The following is a 25064-nucleotide window of genomic DNA, read 5'->3' as shown; positions in this document are numbered from 1 at the left end:
CCCAGGCGGGGTGGTATGAGGGGCAGAACAGTAACAGCCAGCCTAGGCGGGGTGGTGTGAGGGGGCACTCTAAGGACAGCAGCCTTGACTTGGGGTGTCGTGGGGAGCTGTTTAGGTTTTTAAAAAAGTGATAGATCTTTTAGAAGAAAAGAATGGTGTGGGCTGCTAGAACTTGAGGGGACTCCAGAGTTACGGGGGGTGTGTGTCAAAAAAGGAAACTGCTGAAAGGGAGGGGTGCTGTACCCAAAAATGGGCATGCTGGCTGTGCTAGGTGGTCAATTCTTGATATGACAGGGTTTGAAGTCAGAGCAGGCACACTATTTTGCTGGCATAGTGGGTAACTAGCGAGTAGTTTTGGTATACTTCCCTACAGCCACACCAGCATCAGCTCTTACGTGGCCCCAAGACCACTCCTAGAACCCCACTGTGCCCTAGCCCAGTTAAGTTAGAATTTTCTGGCTTGTCTATCCAGAGCTTCCCTGGGTATCTCAAAACATGGTGAGCTCAGTCCTGTGCCTTCCCAAGCCCTGGCCTTCTGTGAATGACATGCTTGTAGTGACAATTATGGAATTTTGTTTTCTTTAAAAATAGAAATATAAGAACATGTTTTCAGTTTAATCCCAGATGTGGGATATGTGGCTGCTTCAGAGTGTCCTCAGCAGCTGACTATGAGTTGCCTCGTGCTCTAGCGGGGGCATGATTTTGCCAGCTACAGATAGGTTTCTACAATTGTGTGGTGTTTGGAATTCTGGGAACTTTTTAGAGGGTCCTGAGAGGTGGGGTGGTTGGTGATCATTCAGGGAGGGTTGGTTGCAATTTGTGAGTAGTAATGGTCAAAGAAGAAACAAAAGTTAGACTCAGGGATCTCTCTCATCCCCCCCTATTCTTTATCTAGTGATGGGACTGAAACTGGGAGGACAAAAGGTGGGAAAAGGAACCCAGAGAGCACAGATACACTCACCCATAACTAGACTTTCACTGCCTACACTTTCATAGTCGCTGACATGTATACCAAAGGTGCTCACTAAAGACTGCCAAGATGGTGGCTGGGAGCCTTCTGTTTGGGTCCAGGCTGCACAAGTCTAAGTCGAAGCTGGATTCCAAGCCAGGACAATTCTCTGCCCCTCCTGAATAGAGTTCAGGAAGCATATGCCCCCTTCAGCCCAGGCCTGGGTCCATTGAGGCTTAATAATAATAGGCCTCAAGAGGCCTGGACACTGCAGATGCTACCTCAGAGTGAGCTGTAAATGAAGATCTGTGCACCCCTCCCACCCTGCAGCTGAAACAATCATTTTTCTAAATTTTTATTTTATAGCAATTGTCATAGTTAGAGAAGTAAATAACACATTTAAAAACCTCCTCAGGGCCAAAGGAAGCCAGAATATTTACAAACACATGGGGTAGGAGAGGCAAGACAGGGGTGTGAGGCTCTACAGCTTGAGAACAACTCAGGCTCTGCCCAAGATTTGGACACTGATGCCAGCCACCAGGACTGTCCTGTGGGCTCAGTGAATGTCACGCAGCCATAGGGCTCTCCACTCACAGAACCTGGTGGGAGACCTCTAGCTAACCCAAGGCCTCACTTCCCATCCAGGGAGCTCCCCTACACCCCACAAGCCAGCTCAAAGGGGCCCCTGGGAAGCACCAAAGGACAGGGGGCAGTGAGGGACACACAGGCTGGGACAGGTGTCAAGAGATGATCTGGCCTGCCCTGGGGTGAGACAGAGATGCGCACATATGTGTGCGGACATGAACAAACTGTACTTCACAGAAAAACTGCAAAGGGGAGGTTCCTCTGTGGTTTGTCTTCTAAGCCTCCGTGTCTACCGTGTTAACTAATTTTTTGCTATTATTATTTGTTTCTTCAACAGTGTCAAACTGAGGTAAACATCTGTAACCAACACCTCTCCTAAGGGGCAAAGGGTCCCAACTCAACCGAGACAGTACCAGCAGTGGCAAGAGCAGAGGCTGACCCACTCTGAGTCCTGTCGCAGGTCAGGTTGGTTGCTGCCTCTAAACAAAGGGGCTGGGCTACATACCTAAAGTCTCTTCTGAGGACTACCATCCTAGACACTACAGGGGAGAAGCCTCCCACACAGGATCTCAACAGAGAGGGCGTTTATGGGATGCGGGATGTCTACTGTGGAATCTCGCTTCCTTGTTATTGCAGATCAGGGTGGAGAGGCCTAAGGCAAGAGGAGAAGTAGCGGCTGGGAAGGAGGGCCTAAGGGCCCCAGGTGGGCCAGGGCAGTGATGGGGGCCTTCGGAGACTCAGCTCTTGGCAGGAGGAGGGGTTTGCTACTTACCTGGCATATGTGGGCCCTGTGTCCACTAGGGAAGTGGTGGCACCCCAGGAGAGTAGGACCAGGCCCTGGAGCAACCACAGTTTGTAAACTGGACTCAGGCAGGGCAGGGAGACCTATAGCCCTTTGTGGTGGGAGTAAGGGAGTGTGTAGAGGTGGGGGCTCCAGGCTGAGGGGTGGTTGCTGCCCCTTGTAGCTAGCCAGCCAGCCCCAAGATGGAACCTCCTCGAATGACCCGGAACTTTTTTGGAGGGACCCTAGGAGAGGTGACCCAGGCTGGCCAGTTGGGTGGTGCCAGGCAGAAGGCGCAGCCTCCCTGTGTTGAGGTTATTGCAGGGGTTCCTCGAGCCTCTTGTGTAGGGGTCCCAAAGGAGAGCTGGGGCAGGGTGAATTTCTGTTTTGCTGCCTAAGAACCTGAGCCAACAGCAGGTATCTCCTGGGATTCCCTGAGGAGTGTGGTAAAACATAGGCCTGGCTCTTGGCAGCTGCCCGGGGAAGTGTCTGGGCATTCGAGGCACCAGACACACCTCACACTCCCTCCTCACTTCAGTGATGTCCTGTCCCATCCGCGATGTGCTCTGCTCCTGAAAGGGTACTGGCCTAAAATCGAGGCTGACATGTGACGCCAACAGAAACCCAGGAGTAACTGGCACAATTGTTTCCCTGCCTGTGGAGTGCTCAGGGAAGGGGCAGCTGGGCTGTGCCTATACTCCGTTGCCCTAGGGACACAGGAGTGCCAAGCCTCCTGTTCCCCAGCCATCTGCTCCCCTACTCCCAGGAGGGGCACACATTGGAGCTCTGTTCCCAAAAGCCTCGTGGCTACAGTAATAGCTCTCCCTCCTGGGTTCAAAGTCCCCATCAGCAGGAGGAAGGGAGGGTATCACTAGATACTCGGGTCTGTTCCTGCACACACCTTTTGCTACATTTAAGGGGCTTGGCCTCTTTCTCTGATATCCTGGACACCAGTTATCTACCCAGTGCCTGTCCCTAGCCAGTTTCTAAGGATCTCATGCCCATATCTGCCCGACACCAAAAATCTCATGCCCATATCTGCCCGACACCAAAAATCTCATGCCTATATCTGCCCTACACCAAAGACCCCTTTCTGTGCCTAGGTTTGGATGGAATATTGTAGGGTTATCCGGCAAGGGGTATGAAGCGCCAGGAGTGTTCAGGTTCCAGAGCTCAGAGTCTGGCCCACACGCTCCCAGCCTTTGTCAAGGGCCTCAGGTCCTCTAGGCTGAGGCTGGCCATACGCATGGTCATTTACTAGCTATGTCACCAGCCCACCACCGACGCCGGTGTCTGGGCCTCCTAGTCTACACTACTCCTTCCCACTGCCGCGCAGCGGCTGCTCCTTGTCCCCAGTACGGGTTAGAGCGCGCGGCTACCCCGCAGCAGCTGTGCTGCAGCGGCTCAGACGCAGATCTCGATGGCCGTGGCCAGTACCACCTGCCCTTTGCTCTTGTCTGCGCGGCCGTCGGTCCTGCCTGCGGGTGCGGGCGGAGCCAGACCAGCCTCAGGCACAGGTACTGGAACTGGCACTGGCACGGGTACCACGGGCCCTACGCTGGGTGGGGAAGGACGCGAGCCACTGCCACTCTCGGTGAGCACAGTGCGCTTGAGTGGCCCTGGAGCCTCAAGGCGCAGGGACCCTGGCAGGCGGTCCCCAGGCGGCTTGCGTGCGCGGTGTGAAGGCCGCCGCCGCAGCTCGGATGTGAGCTCGTGCTTGAGGAAGCGAAAGACCTCCTTGGCGGGTCCACGCCGCTCAGGTTCCAGTGCCAGAAGCCGCTGGAACATGCGCAGCGCAGGCTCGGTAAAGCGGCGCCACTGCGATGGCAGCCCGGGCAGGCGACCCCGCTGCCAGCGCACGAACTCTTCGAAGAAGGCATCTGCACCCGATGCAGCCTCCCACGGGAAGTTGCCGGTGAGCACACAGAAGATGAGCACGCCGAATGCCCACACGTCCACGCCCGTGTCCACCGCGAAGCCATCAGCGCGGCCAGCCTGGCACACCTCCGGTGCTGTGTAGGGTATAGTGCCGCTCACGCGCTTCACACGGCAGCCCACGCGACGCGTCATGCCGAAGTCAGCCAGCTTCACACGGCGGCACTCACGGTCAAACAGCAGCACATTCTCGGGCTTGATGTCGCGGTGCACCAGCTGCCTGCTGTGCATGAAGTCCAGCGCCAGCCCCAGCTGCTGCACACAGCGCTTCACAGTGTCCTCTGGGAGCCCCACCTGTTGGGAACAGAGAGCTGCTCAGGAGTAGCTAGGCCGCCTGCCCTCGCCCCAGTTCCTTCTTTCAGACCCTGTCACTTGCCCACTTGGGGGCCACAACTCTCCTGCTGTCCTCTGAGCCTGCCTCGATCCTGGTGCCTATTCGTCCTCCTCCCTTCCTGTTCCTCTGCTAGGTGGTTTTTGACCTCGACCTTTACCCACGTGGAAAGATCCCAACCAAGCACTAGGATCCTCCCCCATTTGCTCCAGAGACACCTCTGCGGCCTCGATGCCTGTTCATTTGCATATTTATTATATGAATTGCTGAGAGTCAACCCAAGCTCATATGTATGCTAGATAAACACTACCACTAAGCTACACTTCTGGTTTTTCTGAGCTAGGGTTTCACTACTCAGCCTAAGATGGTATGGAAGCCATGATGCCTTTGCCTCACTTCCCAATTGCTGGGATTACAAGCATGCACTACCATACCCAGCCTACTGGTTGATCAACTTGTCCAACTCCTTCCAGGATTTCATACTCTGGCAGCCCCAAAGCCCATCTCCCCTTTCTCTGCCACTCTCTGAAGTACCTGAGGAGGAATGATGTCAAACAGGTCCCCAGCAGGTGCATACTCCTGGGCAAAGACATAGCACTCCTCAGTCTCGAAGACCACGTCAAAGACCTTGATGATGAAGGGGCTAGATGACAGGCTGTTGGTGATGCTCACCTCACGCAGGAAGTTCTTCAGCTTTGTCTTACTCTTATTCACAAATTTCAGGGCCATTTTAGTGCCTGGCAGGGCCACAACAACAACAGTGAGACCCTCTCTCTCAGATACACCCCCACACTTGGCTGTACAACCTGTCCCTGCAATAAGGCTAGTGGCCACAGTCAGCATGATGTCCTCATGCACAGATGGAAAACTGACCCAGTAAAAAGAGAAGACTTGTCTAAGTCCACCAAGCAGAGCGGTGCTGACATGGGTCTTTCTTTTAGCTTGTAGCCCTTGACTGAAAAATAGCAGGAAGGCTTACTGCCTCTACCCTGAGCTATTTCCCTAACATCCAGTCTGCTCATCTGTCATATTTATCTCCCTCACTAGAACATGACTCCCTGAACACAGGGCCCTGCCTTGCACTAGTATCTCCAGAATTCACCACACAGCAGGCTCATCAAATGCTTGTCAATGGGTGAACAAGAGAACCCCCCATAAGGAACTAGTCCCCTAAACTGGGCAGGCATGTGTACCCTACTGGGTACACAGCTATGCAAAAGCAATAATGCTACACATCATAGGCCCTACCTTCTTTCCTACAGAGTTAACAGGCTCCACTGCCCAGGCTCACACAGAAAGCACTAAGGCGTGCCCATGCAAGCCTTCCTCCTGCTGCCTTAGTTCTCTGTCCTAGAGACTCCTCCTGCCTGGCCTGCACAGTGTCTTCTTAGGTCACCTCACTGTAGTGCTGTGACCCTGGCTGCCTGGCTGAACTGCAGGGTCTATGTCCTTATTGGAGAATCATGTCCAGACCAATCCCACAGGGCCATCTCCCCACACCCTCTAAATAAGATGTCCTGTCCCCAAAGACCTGTCCTCACCTCTGCCTAATTCCTCAGCATAAGGTGTCACCAATGTTCTTCAAGTACCACTTTCAGCATATCTTGTCCCTGGGCTCATCTGTCTCAAAGGTACCCAGATGGCCCTAAAGTAGCCTAGCCTTGGTTTGGGCACTTTGCCAACTCCTCCTGCTCTGTACCTTTGCTGGCCCTCTGTCCAGGTATGTCCCTAACCTTAATACCCTGCCACCCTACCAACACTCACCTGTGCCCTTGTAAGCCACCAGGTCGACCTTCCCATAGGTCCCTTTGCCCAGCTCCCGCACGAGCTCGTAGTGCTTGGTAACATCGCTGGCAGCCAGCGTGCGTAGGGTCAGCGCCTGCATGTCTTCTGTGAGGAGGGGCACACCTGCACCTGGTACAGGGGCGGCCCCCGGCCCACAGCAAGGCAGGGAGTGGAGCGGTTCAGGCTCAGGGCAGCCCACGCTCATCTTCTCCCTGTTGTGGGGTACGGCATGATGAGTGACAAACCCCCTCACCATCTTCCTCCCACCTCCCCTACCCCCAGCACCTAGGAGATTCCTGGCTGGGCCACAGGAATGTTAAGCATCATTAATCTTGACACCATCCCTGTAGTTTCTTGAGACAGTCACTGTCCCTCATTAGCACTGTGTATCACAGACCCATTTGTCTCACACTAGCCCACACAGTACCCAGCAAGCACACAGGTTTATGCCACAAAGCAGTAACCACACATATGTTCCCATTCACAAGTTCTGGGTTTCTGTTGTGGGTGGTGCTGGGAGGGGGGGGGGTCAAACCTACAGTTCTTCACATGCTAAGCATGCAATGCGTCTCTAACCTACAGCCCTAGCCTTATTCACAAATAATGATGAAGCATCTGCTGTTTGCCAGGGGACATCAGAGCCTTTGGGGATCCAGCACTGCACAAATATATGAGAATCCTTGCCTGTGAGGTTTATGCATCAGAAAGATGGACAATAAACACAATGAACATACAAATGGCATTTCACAGCAAGAGGCAGAGTGGGCTCAAGAGCATGGGCTGGGGACAATGAATGGCAGCCTCTGCCATATCAAATACCTCAGCCACACCATTTCACCCTATACAGGCAAGAGAGTGCCAGCGTGGCCACACAGTAACAACACATGCAGCCATGACCAATGACATCCCTGGGGAAAACACAGTCCCCTCTGATACAGTACATATGGCTCTGGGACCTGTCCCATGGAAGTCCTGCCTGTCCTCAACAGTCCCAGCCTGAGACTCCTTTATGTCCACCACAGGGATGGTCTTCATGCATATACCCCTCACGGCTCCTGTGTTTCCATATAGACCATCATCCTCTGCCCTTCAAAGATGGTTGGCTAATGGGGTACAGCACCACCCCAGCTGAAGTCCAAGGCTGGGAACTGACTCTGTGATAGTAATGCCCAATTTGGGGCTCTTACTTCTGCTTTCCACCTTATACTTTGCTTCATTTTTCTGTGGCTTTTCTGGGGTTTGCTTGGTATATGATAAACTACATATTTAAAACACGATTTGATGAGTTTAACACATAAATATTCATGAATCCATCATTGCAATCAACATAATGAGCGTATCTGTCATCCCAAGAGTTTCCTTTTGTCCCAGTATAAGCCTGCCTTTTCTCCATCCTTATCTTTCAGGCAGCCATCCAGAACCTTCTCTTAGCTGTGTGTGTGTGTATTGGGAGCAGAGCCTTCCAGTTATACTGGGCAGGTGTGCGCATGTGCATGAGTGTTAACAGCCAGAGGTCGGCACTCAGACCCCTCATCAGCTGTTTCTCATGCACTTCCCTTAAGCCTCTCATCCCAGAGCCCCCTGCCCATATCACAATTATACCAAGTTCTCTGGTTCATCTGAGATGAGGCATGACCTACAAGCCTCAGGCTGGGTTTGAATACCAAATGTCACTTAGTTGGACATCCCTGGGCAGGTAGCATGTGTGCCTGCTTCCTCAGCTATCAAGAGATTTAACAGAACTACTTCCCATGAGCCACTGTGAGGTTTAAATAGGCATGAAGCACCTGGTACACAGTAAGTGCTCTGTAGGTGTGTGCCATGCCACGTCTGCAGACTCACAGCTCCAGACGGGTTCTGCCACAGCCTTGACCAGGCTCCATGGGGTGATTAGGTAAGGATGGTGCGGTTGCTCCTTGATTTCAGGGATGCTAGGACCACACACCCAAGCTTATCTATGCATTTCCAGCTGGAAGCTGGGGGTGCTAGAACCTCACTACCCCCATGAGCCCTGGCTAGCCACTCCCTTCCAGGTCAAGCCCTTTCTCCTGCCTCCCCTCCCTGTTAGGCAGCACGACCCAGCCTCCCACTTCACACAGAGAGGAGGAACATCAGGAGGGAACTTCCTGGCCTCCCACCAGCCATAGGCGGAGTTCCATCTGTGCCATCCTCAGCAATGGCTGAGACGAGAGGCCCCCTCCCTGCACTGGCTCCCACCTCTTCTACTTCCCCAGGCTCCTGCTCTCTCCATTCATGAAACAGCTCTGCTCTGTTCCTAGACCCTGTTCTCACAGAACTGTCCCACCCCCAGCTGCAGCCTTTTCTGAGTTTTATTTTGAGTCTAGATGCCACAGCATTACCTGGGAGTCTAGTCTGTGGCATGGCTATGCTTTCACAACCCCATAGAGGATGATGGGAAACCCAGTCCAGCTTCCCTTTACTCTATGTGACTGGGCTCTGTTGCCAGTGTCCACAGTCCTACCCAGATCCAGGCTACAATTGTGCCACAGCCATGATTAGGGTATACTGGGGAACTACGGAGGGGAGTCTCCCTCAGCTTCAGGGATCATGAGTTCTGTCAAATGTTCACCACCTACCTGGTGAGGAAGACAAGTTAGCTACCTTCATCTCAAAAAGGAAGGGAAACCAATTTTGAAGGTGTCCCCAGGCCATTGTCTCTAACTTTCCAAGGACAGTGTGGGTTTTTTTCCTGAGGGTTTCTTATGAATAGATAGCCCTCTTAATCTGGATCTTCCTTAACCCCTAGGGAGATGCTGGGCTGCTGTCCTACCCATCTGATGTGTGTACACTCCTGGAGACAGAGACGGACGGCCTACTGTGCAGACATGTGTTTTCTGATACAACTCTCCCACTTAGAGCATCGTCAGCTCTGCTGGGTCACCTGCGATGGTTTGTTGCCTGGGACTTTGACTGGCAGCTGTAGGAGGCTGTATTCCTTCTAAGTGCTTGACTGGGCCTCAGAACTGCCTCTAGGCACTCAAGCCAATGCACTGCCTCTGCAAACTTTAGAAGCCGCTAGACAGGCCACTGTTCCAAGCACCCTCTACTTTCCACTCCTGTTCCCCTGCCTGACCTCTCAAGTACCACTGTCCTTGGGTCCCTCTCCTCTATGAACCTCTACTGCCCCAGCAGGTGCATGTCACTGGCACTGAAGAGCTTACATCTGTGCCTCCCCTGCTGACCAGGTTGGGAAAGATGTCTCAGCTGCGCCTACCTATTAACAAGCCAAGAGCTCTTGAGGGCAGAGGCCAGACCAGATCCAAACCCATGCTGTATTGCACGCTATATTTACTGGGTAAGTTTTGGGGCCGCCCAGCCTTCCTCTTCCTACAATCATGTTCTCCACAAGGTGTCAGCAGGAGGCAATGACTGAATCCACATGTCTGTCCCTGATGCTGCTGTGTCATCCCTCAGGTACATACTGGCTCTGACCCAGTTACCAACCCTGACTTAGAGACACAGTGGGGAGCTACAGAGATGGCAAGAGCCTGGAACAGTTGGGGCCTTGATCCTTCTGTGAGCTATTTCAGCTGAGTGACCTATGGCCAGTCCTGGGCCTCAGTTTACACATCCATACATTAAAGAAGACAAAAACATTAATTCAACCATGCCTACTACAGCCAAGCTGTGGTGAGGACTCCGCAATTCGTCTGAACACTATGTAATAGTACTGTTATTGCACGATGAAATGAAGCACAGAGACCAAGTGGCAGACCCACAGAAACACAGCTAGCTCTGGAACTGGATCTAAACTTCATCCTTTAAATCAGTTCTTTCCCAAGACAAGAGTTGGGAACAATACACCCAGATCCTGCAGTAGCTGGGTGGAACCTCTGCCAAGGATACCCATGTCATCCTCACAGCAATGTCACGTGGCTCCTGGTATATGTGACAGCTTGAGACTGAGTGAAGCACGACATGTCTAGCTCCTGAGTGGCTGGAAGGATAAAGACGTGTCTGACATTAGGGGATCATTGTCCTCCAGGTCCCGACGCACACCCTTTTGAGTGTACTTAGCTACAGACAGTGCCTGTGAACTCCCAGCACCCAGGAAACAGAGGTTTCTGTTGACCTTTGTCTCCTCCCTGCTGGTGCTCGGCAGGCTACCCTCCCACACTCTGGGTGGCTGCTGCCCCAAGAGACCCTTTAGGTGGCACCCTTCCAGGGTGTGTTTCTACTGGCTTTGATACCCATCTGTGTAGTGAGCTGGAACTTTCCCCCACCCAGCAGGGAGATGCTGGGCTGCTGTCTTGACCATCTGATGTGTACACTCCAGGAGACAAAGATGGACATCCTAGTGTGCAGGCACGGTAGTCCTGGCTCTGCCACATGCTGGAGGGCCACCAAAATGGGGGAGGGTTTCCCAAGCAAGAAGCAAGGCTGAACCGCCTACCACTTCCTGTTGGCAGGCAGCCTGGGTTGGGTGCCACCCTGTGATGCTACACCCAGCCCAGAACCCAGCTCACAGTGCTTCGGAACTCTCATACTTCACCATAAGCAGAGACAAACGCACACAAGCCATAAGCGTACACACACACACACACACACACACACACACACACACACACACAGACATCAAACATGCACACAGACATACAAACATGTATACACAGACATACAAACATGCACACACGTGCAACAGCACCACCCTGGCAACATTTTCCTTGCCAAGTCCTCACAAGAACCCTGAGGAGAGGGCAAGCCGCTGCCTGTGCTTTATAGAGGCAGCTTACCTGCGGTGTGACTTACACAGCCATGAACACATTAATGATTTCAGTAAATGTACAATCGGGGCAGCCACTGTCACTATTGAATGATGTTCTCTGTTCTACAGATAACAACAGAGGCTCGAGTGTGGTGACTTGTCTGTGGCTGTGGCAGACAGCCAGCTTCCATCAAACAGTCTCCTCTTCTACATTACAAAGTCACAATCGTCAGCTTCCTTCATGAGGCCATGTGGCTGGCTGCTCCCCACTGGGATGTGAACACAGTGACTTGTCACTGTCAGCTCAGGTCTTTTTCCAGTTGTGGAAGCCTTCTGGATGCTGACTTGAGCAAAGGACTCCCAAACGCTCAAATGTGGTAGAGTCCCCACTAGATGTCCCCCAAGGAGGGGTGAAGATTATCCACCCCTGTATCATTCTATGAATTTCTACTGTGTTCCACATCTGAACTATGGCTTGTCACAACAACTACTGCTATTCTCAGGAAGGGCTATGCAGTCAGTAGACAGAACTATGTTTTGCACCTGCCTGGAACATGGCCAGACTCCCAAAAATGGTGACAGAGATCAAAGACAAAAATGCAATCACACAAGTGGGTGGAGGGTGACCCATCTGCAGAGAGGAGGGCTTGCCTCATCCTGTTGGTGGGAGAATGGTGTCGCTGTATTTATTGAGCACTCTGGGTGCTTTAAGCATGGTGGGCTAGACTTAAGTAAAGTAACAATCACAGCATGTAATATAGTTGCTATACTCTCACTTTACAGAAATACCCCTCCAAGTCCAACAGTGAAACCTAATTGCCTTTTTTGTATCCCGCGTAGCCCATGCTGGCCTTAAACTCTTGCTCCTCCCACCTCAGTTTTCTGGATATTGGGATTACAGACTGTGCCACCACACTCGGTTCTGTCATTTTAACAGTATTAAGTGAAATCTGGTCAGATATTGGGGCACACACCTTTAATCCCAGAACTTGAGAGGCAGAGAAAGGTGGATCTCTCTCTTTTTTTAATTGGATATTTTCTTTATTTACATTTCAAATGTTATTCCCTTTCCAGGATCTCTATAAACTACACAGAACCTGACTCAAAAACAAACTAACAAACAAACAAAGGAGAAGGAAGAGAGACCTGAGCAGGGCAAGTGAGATGGCTCAGTGGGTAAAGGTGCTTATAGCACAAGTCTGATGATCAGAGTTCGATGCCCACCAGACCCTTTAAGATAGGAGAGAACTGACTTCACAAAGTTTTCCTCTGACCCTTACATATACACTAAGCAGTGTACACCCATCCATAAACATGTACCATATACATATGCACACACACCACATACAGAATACTAATAAGTATGATTTTTGAGAAGAGACCTTGGAAACTACTTAGAGGCTGGGTTCTTTTTAAAGGCTCATCCTGGTCTTTCTGTTTCCTTTCCACTTTCTACCATGGGATGCCTTTGGCCTTGATGTCCTACCCCTCTAGAACTGAGAAATGCACTTGCTCATTATAAACCACCTAGTTAAGAGGTCCTTGGTAGCAGAAGCACCAAGCAAATCAAGACAGCTACTGGGGTACACATGGACTCAAAGCTGGCACTTGGCAGAGATGGATCCAGATCTGGAGCTCCTGTCCTGTGGGTGCAAGGCAAACATGGTATAGAGAAAAGCATCCTTCATCTCTGGGGGTGCAACAGAGGCAGAAGCCTACCTGTGGGGACTGAGGGGCTATGAGAGGTGAGGCAGGACCAAGCCTTTCTTTTTGGTTTGTTTTCTTACTCTGACTGACCTGGAACTTACTATGTAGACTAGGCTGGCCGAGAACCTGTGACCCTCTTGCCTCTGACTTCTAAGGGCTGGAATCACAGGAGTGAGTCACAATACCTGGCTCCAGCTGAGCTTTCTGTCTTTATACTAGAGTCCCCAAATTCTCTGTCCTATGTTCAGGTCCCCTCCTTTAGGCCCTTGGACCTACACTGTGTCCCACACAAGGGCAAACTCCAGGAGTCTCTTAACACAAGCCTGGCTTCTCTGGATATGACTACTCACCCCCCTGTGGGGGGAAATAGCTGTGTGGTAGAATTTCAGAACTGAGTGGGGACAGCCCAGTGACCTCTCCCCCTTCCACCAGTGAAAGGCAAGTGAGCTTCAGCTGCGTTCTCCTGACTCTCCACATGCCAGTCTTCTTCGTGCTGCCTCCCTCAGAAGTCCTTGGGCCCCACTGGATGAACTTTTCTCTATCTGCACTTCAGTTAACACACGCAGCCTGTGGCGCTTTGTGTTAGCCTACCACTGTGCCTTGCCGCACACCCTGCCCCAGCTAGACTGAAAGTCAGATCTGACTCACTTTCTGCCTTGCTCACGCAGCTGCAATGGAGTTTGGATCACTGGGTTGTTATTGCCAGGGTGGCACTGAATTCTCCATCCTCCCGCCTCGGCCTCCCGAGGGCTAGGACTACAGGCGTGCACCAGCACATCTGGCCTTGCAGCGCTACTGAGGCTCCGTGAACTGCCATGTGGTGCTGCCTTGCTCGGCATCAGTTCCCCTTTCTTAGGGTAGCAGTCCTGCCCTGCTCTCTACACTGCTATCAGGCGCAGGCCTGACTTAGGGATCCATTATTTCATCTGCCTCAAGATGGACATGTGCCCAATGGTGACCCACTGCAGCCAAGTCCTGAGATGTCTGCTGGAACTATGGAGAAACAGCATCCTCCACTCTGGGTGGGAGACCAAGCCAAAGGACACAGGGCTACAGCTGTTGGAAGCTGGCTGGCCATACCAACGGGGAAACCTGCCTGACAGGGAAGCAGCAGAGATGTGCTGACAAGGCATGCCTAAGGCCAGTTATACTCCTGGACATTTGCTTCATGAATCAATGGATTTCTGTTCCGGCTTAATTAAGCCAGCTGATGAGTTTATATAACTCTCAAGCTAGACTCCAGACGAGTGTACCTAAAACCCATCGAGAAAGCCGCAAGCTCCTTGAAAGCCAGCCCCTGCCTTAATCATCTTGCTATTCCCAGCACTGAGCCAGGGGGTGACAAATGCCGGTGAATAATTCCTTACGTGTTTGGAAGTTGTAACTTTTTATATCTTGGCTTTCCTGAATATGACCCTGCAGGCACACAGTTATTTTTCAAGCACCATGTGAAGGATTGTTGGTTGGCCCCAATCTTTAGACAGACATACTGATGGCCAGTCACCGGTCAGTGGCAGGCCAGGATGTCTTTGAAGGTGAAGTGCTATTGTCCTCTAACAGTCCCAAGTACAGGTGGTGTGAGAGAAGCAACTGTGAGGAGCACTGGTCACTGTGGACAGGCTGGAAACACCAACAGAAAGTGACGCTGATGAGCTGAATCCTGTGGCTCCATCAAATCCTTCCACTGCCTCACAGTGTGGGGAATATTACTGACTCCAAGTTATAAATGAAGAAACTTAGGCATGTGTTTAATGCTGGGGATGGAGCTCAGGCAAGTGTTGCACCCCAGCCCCTTTTATTCTAAAACAAGAGTCTTGCTATGTAGTCCAGGCTGTCCTCAAGCTTTTGACTCTCCTGCCTCAGCCTCCCGAGTAGCCGGGATGATAAGTATATGCCTCCAGGCGCAGCTTGGTCATATCATTATAGAAAATCACCCATCCAGGAAGCGGTAGAACCAGGCATCATCCGGTGACCCCAAGCTTAGCCACTGCTCTACTACCTCTAAAGTGAAGTGGTTAAAAATTACCATTTATTTTGCCATTTAATCTCTACAGCAACTCCTTTTTCACAGAGCAGGATGCTGAGGCTCAAAGGAGCCTGCCCACAGTCACACAGCTCAGCAGCCTCAGGGTCAGGACTGAATTCTTAGCTTCGTGGCCTTTCTTACTTTTAGCCTTCAGCTCTGGGACCCAGGTCTCCCTCCAACCCGTGTTCAGCACCACAGGCCTGGACAGCACCCATTGAAGCCTGGCTTGAGGAAGAGCGGCTGCAGTAAACTGCAGAGCTGGGTCTTCAATGTCCATGCTATTGCTATAAAGAGTAAGCGGCCTTGTACGGAAGCAATTTGATACTCGGTAGACTTGAGTGCATCTGTACACAGCTTCTAGAAACAGGCATATAAGCTAAAGGGTGAGTGGGTTTGGGATTTCTACAGAGAGCCCAGAGTCACCAGTTACCCTGCCCTCTGGGCTCCAGATCACCGGATACAATCAGACAGTTAGTACACTACTTTGACAAGGGGAAAATAAGAACAGGGTTTTCATTTGCATGTACTTATATTAAGTAACTCCAGAACCCACACAGTGGTGATGGTATTTGACCTTGACCCAAACTAGCTTGCAACTTCCAATTCTTCTGTCTCACCCTCCAGAGTAGTTAGGACTGTGGGTGTGTGCCACTGGGCCAGACTTCAGTCTACTCTAGACAGTGAATCCAGTGTCGCTCCCTTTTCCACTCTCTCCGCTAGCCCATCTCATGCCAGTTTCTCCACTAGCCTTGTTCCCCACCCCCAACCCCCGTGACTTGCTGCTATGCCCCACCCCCACCCATTTCCCTGCTGTTCCCAAGCAGCCCTATCCCAGCCTGGAGCTGTTCCTTCTGCCTGAATAGCTCTTCCCTCCAATGCCCACATGGATCTTTCGTCAATGTTCTGCTTGGGTGACACCTTCCCTTCCTCCACACCTTGCTCTACTTCTCCCCAGTAGAACGTAGCACCTTTGAATGTATTACATAATTTACTGACTATGATGACATCTATTAACTGTCTTTCTCCCACTCAAACTGAAGCACCCAGAGGGCAGGGATTTTATGGCCTGGTCTTGTTCACTGTGGAGTCCCCAGGAGCTAGCATGGCACATGGCACAAAGCTGGTGCTTAGTAAATTTCTGTTGACTGAATAACTGAATCTCTTGGGGAGGTGGGGACTGAGCAAGGAGGAAAGGAAGGACAAAACTTTACCAGGCTCAACGCTACATGGTCTGGGAAGCAGAAGGGACAGTAGGCTGAGGCCAGGTGACAGGTGCTGTTAGAGAAGGCAAATGAGAACCCTGCCTAACTGCCCATCAGCACTAGGACCCCATCTCCAGGGATTTACACCCCACAGCCTATGCTTGGTAAGATCCCCTCTCTTCCCAGGACAGGCATCCTAGTCTGCTGCTGCTGTGCTCCTGAATGGCCTCGCTCAGGGCTGTCCCTACCCTCCACACTGGCTTGCCCAGGACCACCATCTGCCAGGAGCAGCATCACAGCCTGGTCCTGCATCCAATTCTTGAGGGCTGGGGCCTCCTAGAAAACAGGATTCTAGACAAGCCCTCTCTTTTGTTTTATCCTTTGAGTCAGTGTCTTGCTGCTAAATAGCCCAAGCTGAGCTCAAACTCAGAATCTTCTTGACCCTTTCTGACTGTTGTATGTGCAGACACACAGCCACTATGCCCCAGTCCCTTGGCAATCATACATAACCCATCGAGTACTATATCCTGGTCCGAAAAGCAAAAGGAAGAAGAGGATATTCAACATCTCCCCTTCAGGGTGCAAATCCTGCTGCTGTGCAATGTGACCTTGGGTAGGCTGTGCCCCTACAGATGCCTCAGCTTGCTCATCAGTAGGACAGAGCTAAGAATGCCCACTGAGCACAGTGGGCTACAGTGAAAACTAAAAAGGCATTTCTTACATGCCTGGCACGAAGCAAATACTCAGTAAGGCATTAGCCAGATGGAGGGACCTGAGGTCTAGTTCTCCCACTGACTATGCAGGCAAATCTGCCCTTCTATTCCACACACAGAGGCCCTCTTTCTGCTGCTAAATCTTACTCTTAAATCAGCTACAGCCAGAAATAGACTGTGATCACTGGGCTCACCTTCCCCATTTGCCAGATCTATAAAGTGGAATGTTCCTGGGTCAAGCAATGACATACAACCTTCCTCATTGTCCTTGCCACCAGGGCCATCTAGAGATCACTGTGCTGTCAGACTCCAGGACTGACTTAGAGCCTCCCTCCCTCTCTTCTACCTGGCAGTCTACCTCTTCCCTAGGCAAAGCCTTGGCAGCCATTTAAATTGGTGACTGTTACCAAACAGGTTGTCTAGCCTCTCTGGCCCTGTGGAAGGTAGGAGTTCCAAGTCCCAAGGGATAGGGCCCTCAAGGAGGGCCATGAGCAGGCCCAGGGTTTGTGAAGACCTCCAAAACTCAAGATCTAGAAGATGCAGACAATCTAGCACTCAGGATCTGGAATAGAGTTGGACACAGTGGTTGATGGGCCAGTGCCTTTAGCTAGGCTGTTCCCAGTGAACAAATGGTGACTGCTAGAGAGATAGCTGGGTGAGCAGAGGCTCTCTCCCCAGCCCCAGATCTCCTCTGAGCTACAGAGGGACAAACAAGCCCCAATGTAGCATCTATACCAAGGCTCAGGAGCTCACTACCATTCCTAGCCACAGGGTCCTGTGCAAGTTGTTTATCTTCTGAGACTCAATTTCTTCCAGTTAAATAGGCGTAAGAGCTAAAGATATGGCTCAGAGCACCCATCTGACACGCCCTGGGCTCCAACAGGAGAAGAAAATGGGTATAAAACGGTTCAGGTTCAAGTAATATTTACGGGAGCCACCTCTTACAAGCCACTCAAAACTGCTTTAGACATACGGATTCATTTAAACCTCAAATACCCTTGGGAGAAGCTATTTATGTCTTTACAGCCAAGGAAACTGAGGCACAAAGAAAGAGATTAAGTAGCTCTATCCCAAGTCACACAGCTGGTCATGGCTTAGAGATGATTTGTCTGATCCTAAAACATTTCAAAAGGATATGTTGTGCACCGGCTCCACGCTCGGCACTGCTCCTGGATCTGTGAGCAGCGGGGAGTACTGTGGCCCAAGCTCGAGAGCTCGGACGGTGCAGCCCAATAGCCACAGCACTAACGGTGAAACAGACGCATGTCAGGCAAGGTGCCATCCCACTCAAGACACCACAGGAAGTGGCTTTCCTCTCAGCAGCCGGAGGTCCTCTAAGATCCTTGATCCATGAGGCGTGAGGCACAGCATATGACCCTGACCTGGGCCTTGCCTTAGGAGACTCTGATGTAGCTGGGCTGTAGACCCCTGGAACAGGCTGGTGCCCAGGTGAAGCCCCAGGGAACGTCAGATCCACCAAGCCTTGTGCTTTGTGTGTGAGATAAAAGTGACCAGAACCTTTCTTGAACCCCAGGACAGAGAGAGCCTTGGGGAAAGCCCTTTCACATCAGAGCCCCATTTTTTTCCTGTTTTTTCAGACAAGGTTTCACTTGTGGTTTTGACTGGCCTGGAGTTTACTATTAGACCAGGCTAGCCTCAAACTTAAGAGAGCTGCCTGCCTCTGTCTCCTGAATACAGGGATCAAAGGTGTGTACCACCACACCAGGCCATAGACCGACTTCATCTCTAAAAGAGGAGCCGCCATCCCCTTCTGCTCGGGGCTTTGAGGACTGATATTAGAGGCAAACCTCTGGGGTGCCGCAGGTGAGGGTCACAGCACTTGACAAAGATCCATCCACCCGGCCCTTCCAACAGCTCCAGAAGACAAGTGCTAGGATTCTTACAGAAGAGAGAGCTGAGGCACAGAGAAGTCAAGGACCTTGCCCAAGGCCAGGCTCAGTGGTTAGAGTTGTGTACCCTCTTATCCAGCCCAGCCCTGCCCAGACTCCCACTGGAAGCCCAGGAGCAGCAGCTGGTATATTCTGGAACCCTCTTGTGATTGTTCAAGCTGCAGAGAAGGAGTATGAGGCTGAGGGAAGTCACAGCAGGTCCCCTGACTGGGATCAGTTCATCTGCGTATGGTAGCCCAAGGTGAAAGAAGACCTAGAATGCTTGCAGACACTGCTCAAGCCTGCCTCACCGGCTCCAGGCTGGAGGACCCCTCACTAGCACCTCCACTGTTGGGAGCTCTGAGCAGCCCTTCTATAGTCAAAACGCAGGCTCTCAAGAAATATCTAGTCCAAGGTCAGGTTAGTTACTGGATAGGCAGCCGCTGCTAGTTCCACACAAACTCTTGGTGGACATAGAGCCGGGCTCAAATCCTACCATGGGCTCAATGCTGTGTAAATGAAAATTACACAGGGATAAAATGAAAATCTGTCCAGAGCCTGGCACCGCAGACTGACAGTAGAAACTGCTCCACTATCTCCTTCCGAGCCCGACATTAATGACATGGCTTCCTGGGTTTGGAGGAGCTAGGAGCGTTGGGGATATGACAGAAAGGGGTGGCCACGAACAGGACCTGGAGGGTCTACCTCATGAGGCAGAAAGCCTCTGCCTACCCCTGCTGCTATTAAGACCTCTCCTGGAAGAAAGCAGCGGATAAAAGGTGCCTTCCTCCCAAGGACTTAACCCCACAGACCTTCTCCTGCAGGCCTCCAAGACTAGGCTAGAAGTCCTCTTTGCTCCCCATCTTAGAGCTCTGCAGCCCTGCCAACTTTAGCAATGACTGCTTTCCCCCACCCCAACCCAAGCCCTGCATTCTCTAGAGCAGTTCCCAAAGGAAGCTCGGCCATCCCTTGCAGTGCCCCCTTAATGAGACTGAACAGTCTCTGGCCTAGGCTCCTTTCTGGCTTAGTTCATCCTACACAGTATTATCCCTATTCTATAGATAAATAGCTAAAGCAGCTAAGTGCATCCCAAACCTAGGGCGAGTCCAGACTGCTGCTCTCCACATGGCACTGCCCTCTGGCTCCAGCAGACCTTTGTCCAGGAAGATTGCATACCTATCAAAGCCAAGGCCAGTGGCTAGGGCCTGGTGCTGGCCTCTGGCTCTGGCCCAGTTATTTGGCAACAGCCATCAGCTTCATGCTTAGGGAATGTCAGAAGCTGGGGAAAGACAAGGTTACTTTGTTTTGTTTGCTGGTTTGGGAGTAGAACCTTGAATGTGGCAGGCATGACCAGCATCCTTTGCCCAAGGTTCAACCCAGGCCACCTGTTCAAAGCACAGAACTCAATCCTGGAAAGCCCGAGAAGAGGAAGCTTGGAGAACCTCCACTTTCATCCTCTCTGCACAGAGGTCAAGAGCAGCCCTCCCCAATTCCTGTCAGACTCAGCCTAAACCCTGGTCTACTGCACTTAGCGATAGCTATGCCTGTGCCTCCAGTGCTGGGTGTGTGTGTTGGTGCTATGTGGAGGTGGAATAGAATGGGGCCAGTCTGGGGAAGTCCTGGCTCCACTCACTACTGACCATAACCACCCCAGGAGGGCACTATACTCATCCTAACCCAGCCTTGGGGGTGCCAGAGAGCATATGCTCAGCCAGTGCTGAGCAATCATTTTTCCAGCTTCCACTTTCCCCACGCTCCCCGGCAAACCTGGACGTCAGCAGCTAGGCTCTAAGTTCATATCCATAAAGAACAGGTCAGGAGTTCTTGGAACAACTGGGAACATGTGCCCTCTCCAAACAACATGGCCACTCTCTAGGTCTGGGCCTTGAGTTGCTGTATCCCCTGTTTTTTCAGGAAGATCTCCAAATCAGCATCTGAATGTGAAATCTTCCAAGAATTTTTGAGCATCAATAACAAACACAGACATGTGAAATACAATGAGCAACAAACTGGGGCTCTAAGCTGTATTCTCCAAACGCCAAGACATCAGGCTGTAGGCTCAACCATACTGGGGTGGCCAGAACAGGACAGCCCCCAAACTCCCAAAGCTGAGCCTTGAAGTGCAGTCTCACAGCACATGGAAACATATGTCACTAAGCTGCCCAGACGCCAACCAACTAGACTGAGCTCTCTACTATGTGCCAGTCCAAGCCAGAACAAAAAGGGAGCTGGAGGTAGAACCAGCTGCCAAGGAGTCCTAGAGTGGGGCTCTGGGTCAGGGGAATTTTACATGATAAAGAATTAGAGACTTTAAGACGAGCCAGGTATAGTGGGGGTGCTCAAGATGTAAATTAGGGCAGGCTGCAGAGAGCTGGGCTGCCAAGTGGCTTTATTAGGGCTGCTCAACGGGGAGCCACCGCAGGTTAACAAGGAGAGAAGTCTTCCTGCCAGCCCCCTTCTGGCCTCATAATGGTTCTTTCTGCTCAAGTCATTTGAACTTCTGCTCTCCAGCCTCTGCTTCCACTTTCTTGCCTGTGGAGTGTGTGACCAAGCCCTGTGCTCCAACCCACTGCACAAAATAAACTTCCAAGGTGGCTAGGACACACCTAAATGTTCCTGACAGTCTGGCTTCAATCTATATCCACCACACTGGCTGCAGAGCATGGAGTTCACTATCATTCTCTCTGGGAAATGCCACAGGCTTGATCAAGGTCACCTCATCTTCAGGGCAACTGGCTTCCCACATCCTCTCCTGGGGGTGACTGCCTTGACTGTCCTGGAGTCTGCAGGAGGATCTGCAAAGAGTGCTGACCCAGGCTACACCCTCACTCGTGGGGCAAAGCCAGCATCAGAAGAAGAGTTCAGGCAGTGGTGATGGGAAGGGAATCAGGTGTCTCACAGACAAGGGGCCAAAGGCAGGGCAGCTGGTCCGGACATGGTCTGGACAACCAGAACAGCCCAGAAATCTGAAGCCAGACCATCAAGAAAAGATGAGGGGGAGCCCCAGACTCCAGGGCTGGAACTCCAGACTTGGTATACCGAGGCTGCAATGAATGGGTAAACAAAGAAACTTCTTCAGGGCTCTGTGTCCAGGGTCCTGCCTTCCTCAGCCTCTCTACTCACCTCCTACCTAACTTTGCACCTGTCTATGGAAGGCTGAGAAAACCTTCCTGCCCTTTCTTGGGGTACAATACTCCCAAGATCTTCCAGCTTCCCCTGGGTCCTGGGGTTTAGGACTTTGTTGAGGCCCTCTTGATTGTAGATGCTTTGGAAAGCTTAAGCAAGAACCCAGATTCATCCATCCTGCATTGTAGAGGACACAATGTCCCAGTCCTGGACTTGGCCCTAGGTGTTCCCCGGGTCAGGAAAAGGGAAGAGACTTGGGTTTCCTGTCCTTGGGACTTAGAGGGATGGAAAGGTGCTCTGACCTGAAATGGTTTCTTCCCTCAGGGTACCTCCCCTAGCCAACAACTAGCTGTTCACTGTGAGAGGGCTTGCCCTCTCCCTGTTCTGCAGGGAGCACAAAGAGGGACTGGGTAAAGAGCCCCACTGAGACCTGAGTTGGGGTTTGGGAGTCAGAAAATAAGAGATTTCCACTCATTCTCTCAAACACGCCCCTTCCCTGCCCTCTCAGACAAAGGGCACACACCCAAATCCCAGTTGTCACCCAGAGCTGCAGAATGCAGGCACCTCTCACCTTTGGGCACCCCCAATTTTTTCTTTCCTGGGGGGGGGTCACTTAAGAACTCAGCTTGGCCTTTGGGAGAGGACATCTACATCTCTTTATTCTTCAAAGAACCTAAGGTCTAACGTGCCTGGCTTGCTATACGGGGGAGACTCTCTATCCCCTTACCCCTCTCCAGGGCATCGCAACTACTCTTTCCCGGGGTCCGAAGCTGTGCCCAAATCTCAGGGTTGGGGTGGAAGGTGGGGGAAGGGAGAGGAAGAGGGGGCGGCTCCTCCAAGCGAGACACAAAGAGACGTCCTTCAGCCTCGGCTCCATGGCGACGCTGAGGAGGGGGAGCGGGCACTCTGGACTTCCTTCCCCACCTGCGGGACTCTGGGGACCTCGGTGCCACTCACCTGCCGCCCTTCCCTGGGTCCCACTCACCTGGGCTGGGGCCGCGGGGACGCCGCGGCAGGGGGCCTGGGCGCCGTGTCGATCTTCGTCTGCCCGGCCCGAGAGGGGCTCAGGGCACCACCACCACCATGAGCCGGGACGCTGAAGGCGTCGCAAAGGGCTTGGTCGCCCAGGTCCCGAGGCTTAGGGGTGCCTGCGGCTTCTCGTTAGCAAGAGGATCTTGCTGTCCTAGGTTTGGGGTCCCTGTGTGCCGGAGCAGCGGAGGGGGTGGGGGGTAGTTAGCGTCCCAAGGCTGGGTCTCTCTGTGTCTTGAGGTGTACAGTTGTAGCAAGCAGATCTTGGGGGGCCCGGGTTGGATTGGTCGCTGCGTCCGGGCAGCCGCGTGCGAGGATGGAGGTCACCGCTCAGCCGCTGGGAGGTTCAGGCGCCGCCGCTGCGAGCAGCCCGGCCCTGCGGGCTCCTGCCCCAGCCTGGCGCGGGCTGAGGCTGCGGCTCCGGCTTCGGCTCCCGCTCCGCCCGGCGCTCGGGCTCCAGCGCCGGCGCCCGCCCGGGCTGCGCTCCATCGCGGCCTCGCGGCTCCGCCTCCCGCCGGCGCGTACCTGCCCGCCCGCCGCTCCGCCCTCCGCCTCGCGCGCCGCCGCACGCGCCTTTGTCCGCCGCGCCGGGTGCGCGCTCCGCGCACGCGCACTCCCGCCGCGCCCTCCCGCCGGGCTCCGCGGGCCTGGACACCCCCCCAACACCGCGGGAGCCGCGCGAGGCCCCGCCCGCTTTCCGGTCACGCCGGGTCCTAACGCCCGCCCTTCATTGGCTCGAGCTTCTTTTCTAGGTCAGAGCCCAGGAGGGGGCCTGAACGAGGTTAGAGAGGGCTCGGGGGAGTCACAGAGGGTCACCTGGTCCAGCTGCTTGGTCCCTGAGGGGCCAGACTGTCCCAGACTATTCCAGCCTGGGCTTGTGGGGCGGAGCCTGGATCTGTTTCAAAGAAGAAAAATAAATGCGAGCCCTCCTATTCAGAATGCACTCACTCATTCAACTACCGGTCCATCTGTTCACCCGCCTGTCTGCCCATTCATCCTTCCACCTATCCATCCGATTCCCATGGGACCTCAGAAGACTGCCAGGTTACTCAGAGACCTGGGGTCTGCGGGGCGGTGTATGGTTCAGGCAGAGCTTTCGAGCTCTGCTGTAGGGAGACGGTGAGGGTTTAAGGAATAGCTAGAATGAAAGGTGTATAAGCAGAACGGAAGAAGGGGAGTTCCTGGCTGAAGCAGCAGCTGTGCAAAGCCACCCGGGTGTGAAGAGCTTTGTTCATTAACCGGAAATTGTAGCCTGGATGCAGGTGGGGCCAACGAGCAGAGATGGCGACAGAGTGGGAACACCGAAGAACGCACCTTTCCGGAGGCCCAATCTCCCATGCCTCATCCCTGCAGCATGCTATTTTATTCATGGAAAAAACCCCAACGCACCCAAAATCTCTCCTTTTAATCTCTGATCAGATTGCTTTCTCAAATTAGCATCCTCTCCCAACCACTCCAGCTGCTTGTAGAACTTTTAGAGCTGGGTATTGCAAACTCAGGTAACCTTAGGCGGAGCTGGGAAGATGGCTTATTAAGTAAAGTGCTTGCTAGGCAAGCATGAGGACTTGAGTTCCGCCAGTGCCATGACACCTGTAGTTCCAGTACTGGGAAGGCAGAAACAGGTGGATCCCGGAAGCCAACCTGATCTGATCGGTGAGTTCCAGTGAAAGACCCAATCTCTAAATAAATAAATACATACATACGTACATACATACATACATACATGAGGGGAGATGAGGAACCAAGTGAAATGATGCTGAAGACCAGGGTTCAGATCCCCAGGACTCAGCTACTGCTGGGCTGGTGTAATCCCAGCGTTTAGGAAGGCAGACAGGATCCCCAGAGCAAGCTGACTAGCAAGACTAGCCGAATGAGTAAGCTCTAGGTTCAAGTGAGAAACCATGGCTGGGTGGTGGTGGTCCAAGACTTTAATCCCAGCACTTGGGAGGCAGAGGCAGGCGGATTTCTGAGTTCGAGGCCAGCCTGGTCTACAAAGTGAGTTCCAGGACAGCCAGGGCTATACAGAGAAACCCTGTCTCAAAAAACCAAAAAAAAAAAAAAAAAAAAAAAAAAAAAAAAAAAAGAGAAACCATGCCTCAATATATAAAGTAGAGAACAAGAAAGAGAAATACTGCAGTCAACCTCTGTCTCCACATGCACACACATACATGTGCACCCACGTACATGCAAACACACACACATGCATGCATGCACACCACACACACACACACACACACACACACAAAATTAAATGAGCTGGGGAGGGATTGAAGAATACAT

At 52.4% G+C, this 25064-nt stretch overlaps 1 protein-coding gene across 1 annotated transcript; it reads right to left on the bottom strand.

The window, feature by feature from the left end:
- Positions 1–1288: 1288 nt before the first annotated feature.
- Positions 1289–23356, bottom strand: Sbk1 (SH3 domain binding kinase 1). Its single transcript, XM_031388239.1, has 4 exons — positions 22741–23356; positions 6346–6578; positions 5116–5318; positions 1289–4544 (listed from the first exon to the last, which is right to left on the bottom strand). Exons 2-4 carry the CDS (start codon positions 6569–6571, stop codon positions 3720–3722), a joined length of 1254 nt encoding a protein of 417 aa, XP_031244099.1. The 5' UTR covers positions 6572–6578; positions 22741–23356; the 3' UTR covers positions 1289–3719.
- Between the last annotated feature and the right edge of the window lie 1708 nt (positions 23357–25064).

The sequence above is a fragment of the Mastomys coucha genome, unplaced genomic scaffold, assembly GCF_008632895.1.
Source record: "Mastomys coucha isolate ucsf_1 unplaced genomic scaffold, UCSF_Mcou_1 pScaffold21, whole genome shotgun sequence".
Taxonomy (NCBI): domain Eukaryota; kingdom Metazoa; phylum Chordata; class Mammalia; order Rodentia; family Muridae; genus Mastomys; species Mastomys coucha.
Note: the sequence above shows the minus strand (reverse complement) of the source record. Positions and strands in the feature narration are given on the sequence as shown.

Bases quoted from the DNA above. Each gene is read 5' to 3' on its own strand.
- Sbk1 (XM_031388239.1), bottom strand. From the start codon at position 6,571: ATGAGCGTGGGCTGCCCTGAGCCTGAACCGCTCCACTCCCTGCCTTGC. The intron at 5,319-6,345 runs GTGAGTGTTGGT...TGGCCCTGCCAG, and splicing joins GGTGGCTTACAAGGGCACAG to GCACTAAAATGGCCCTGAAA. The intron at 4,545-5,115 runs GTACTTCAGAGA...TGTTCCCAACAG, and splicing joins TTGACATCATTCCTCCTCAG to GTGGGGCTCCCAGAGGACAC.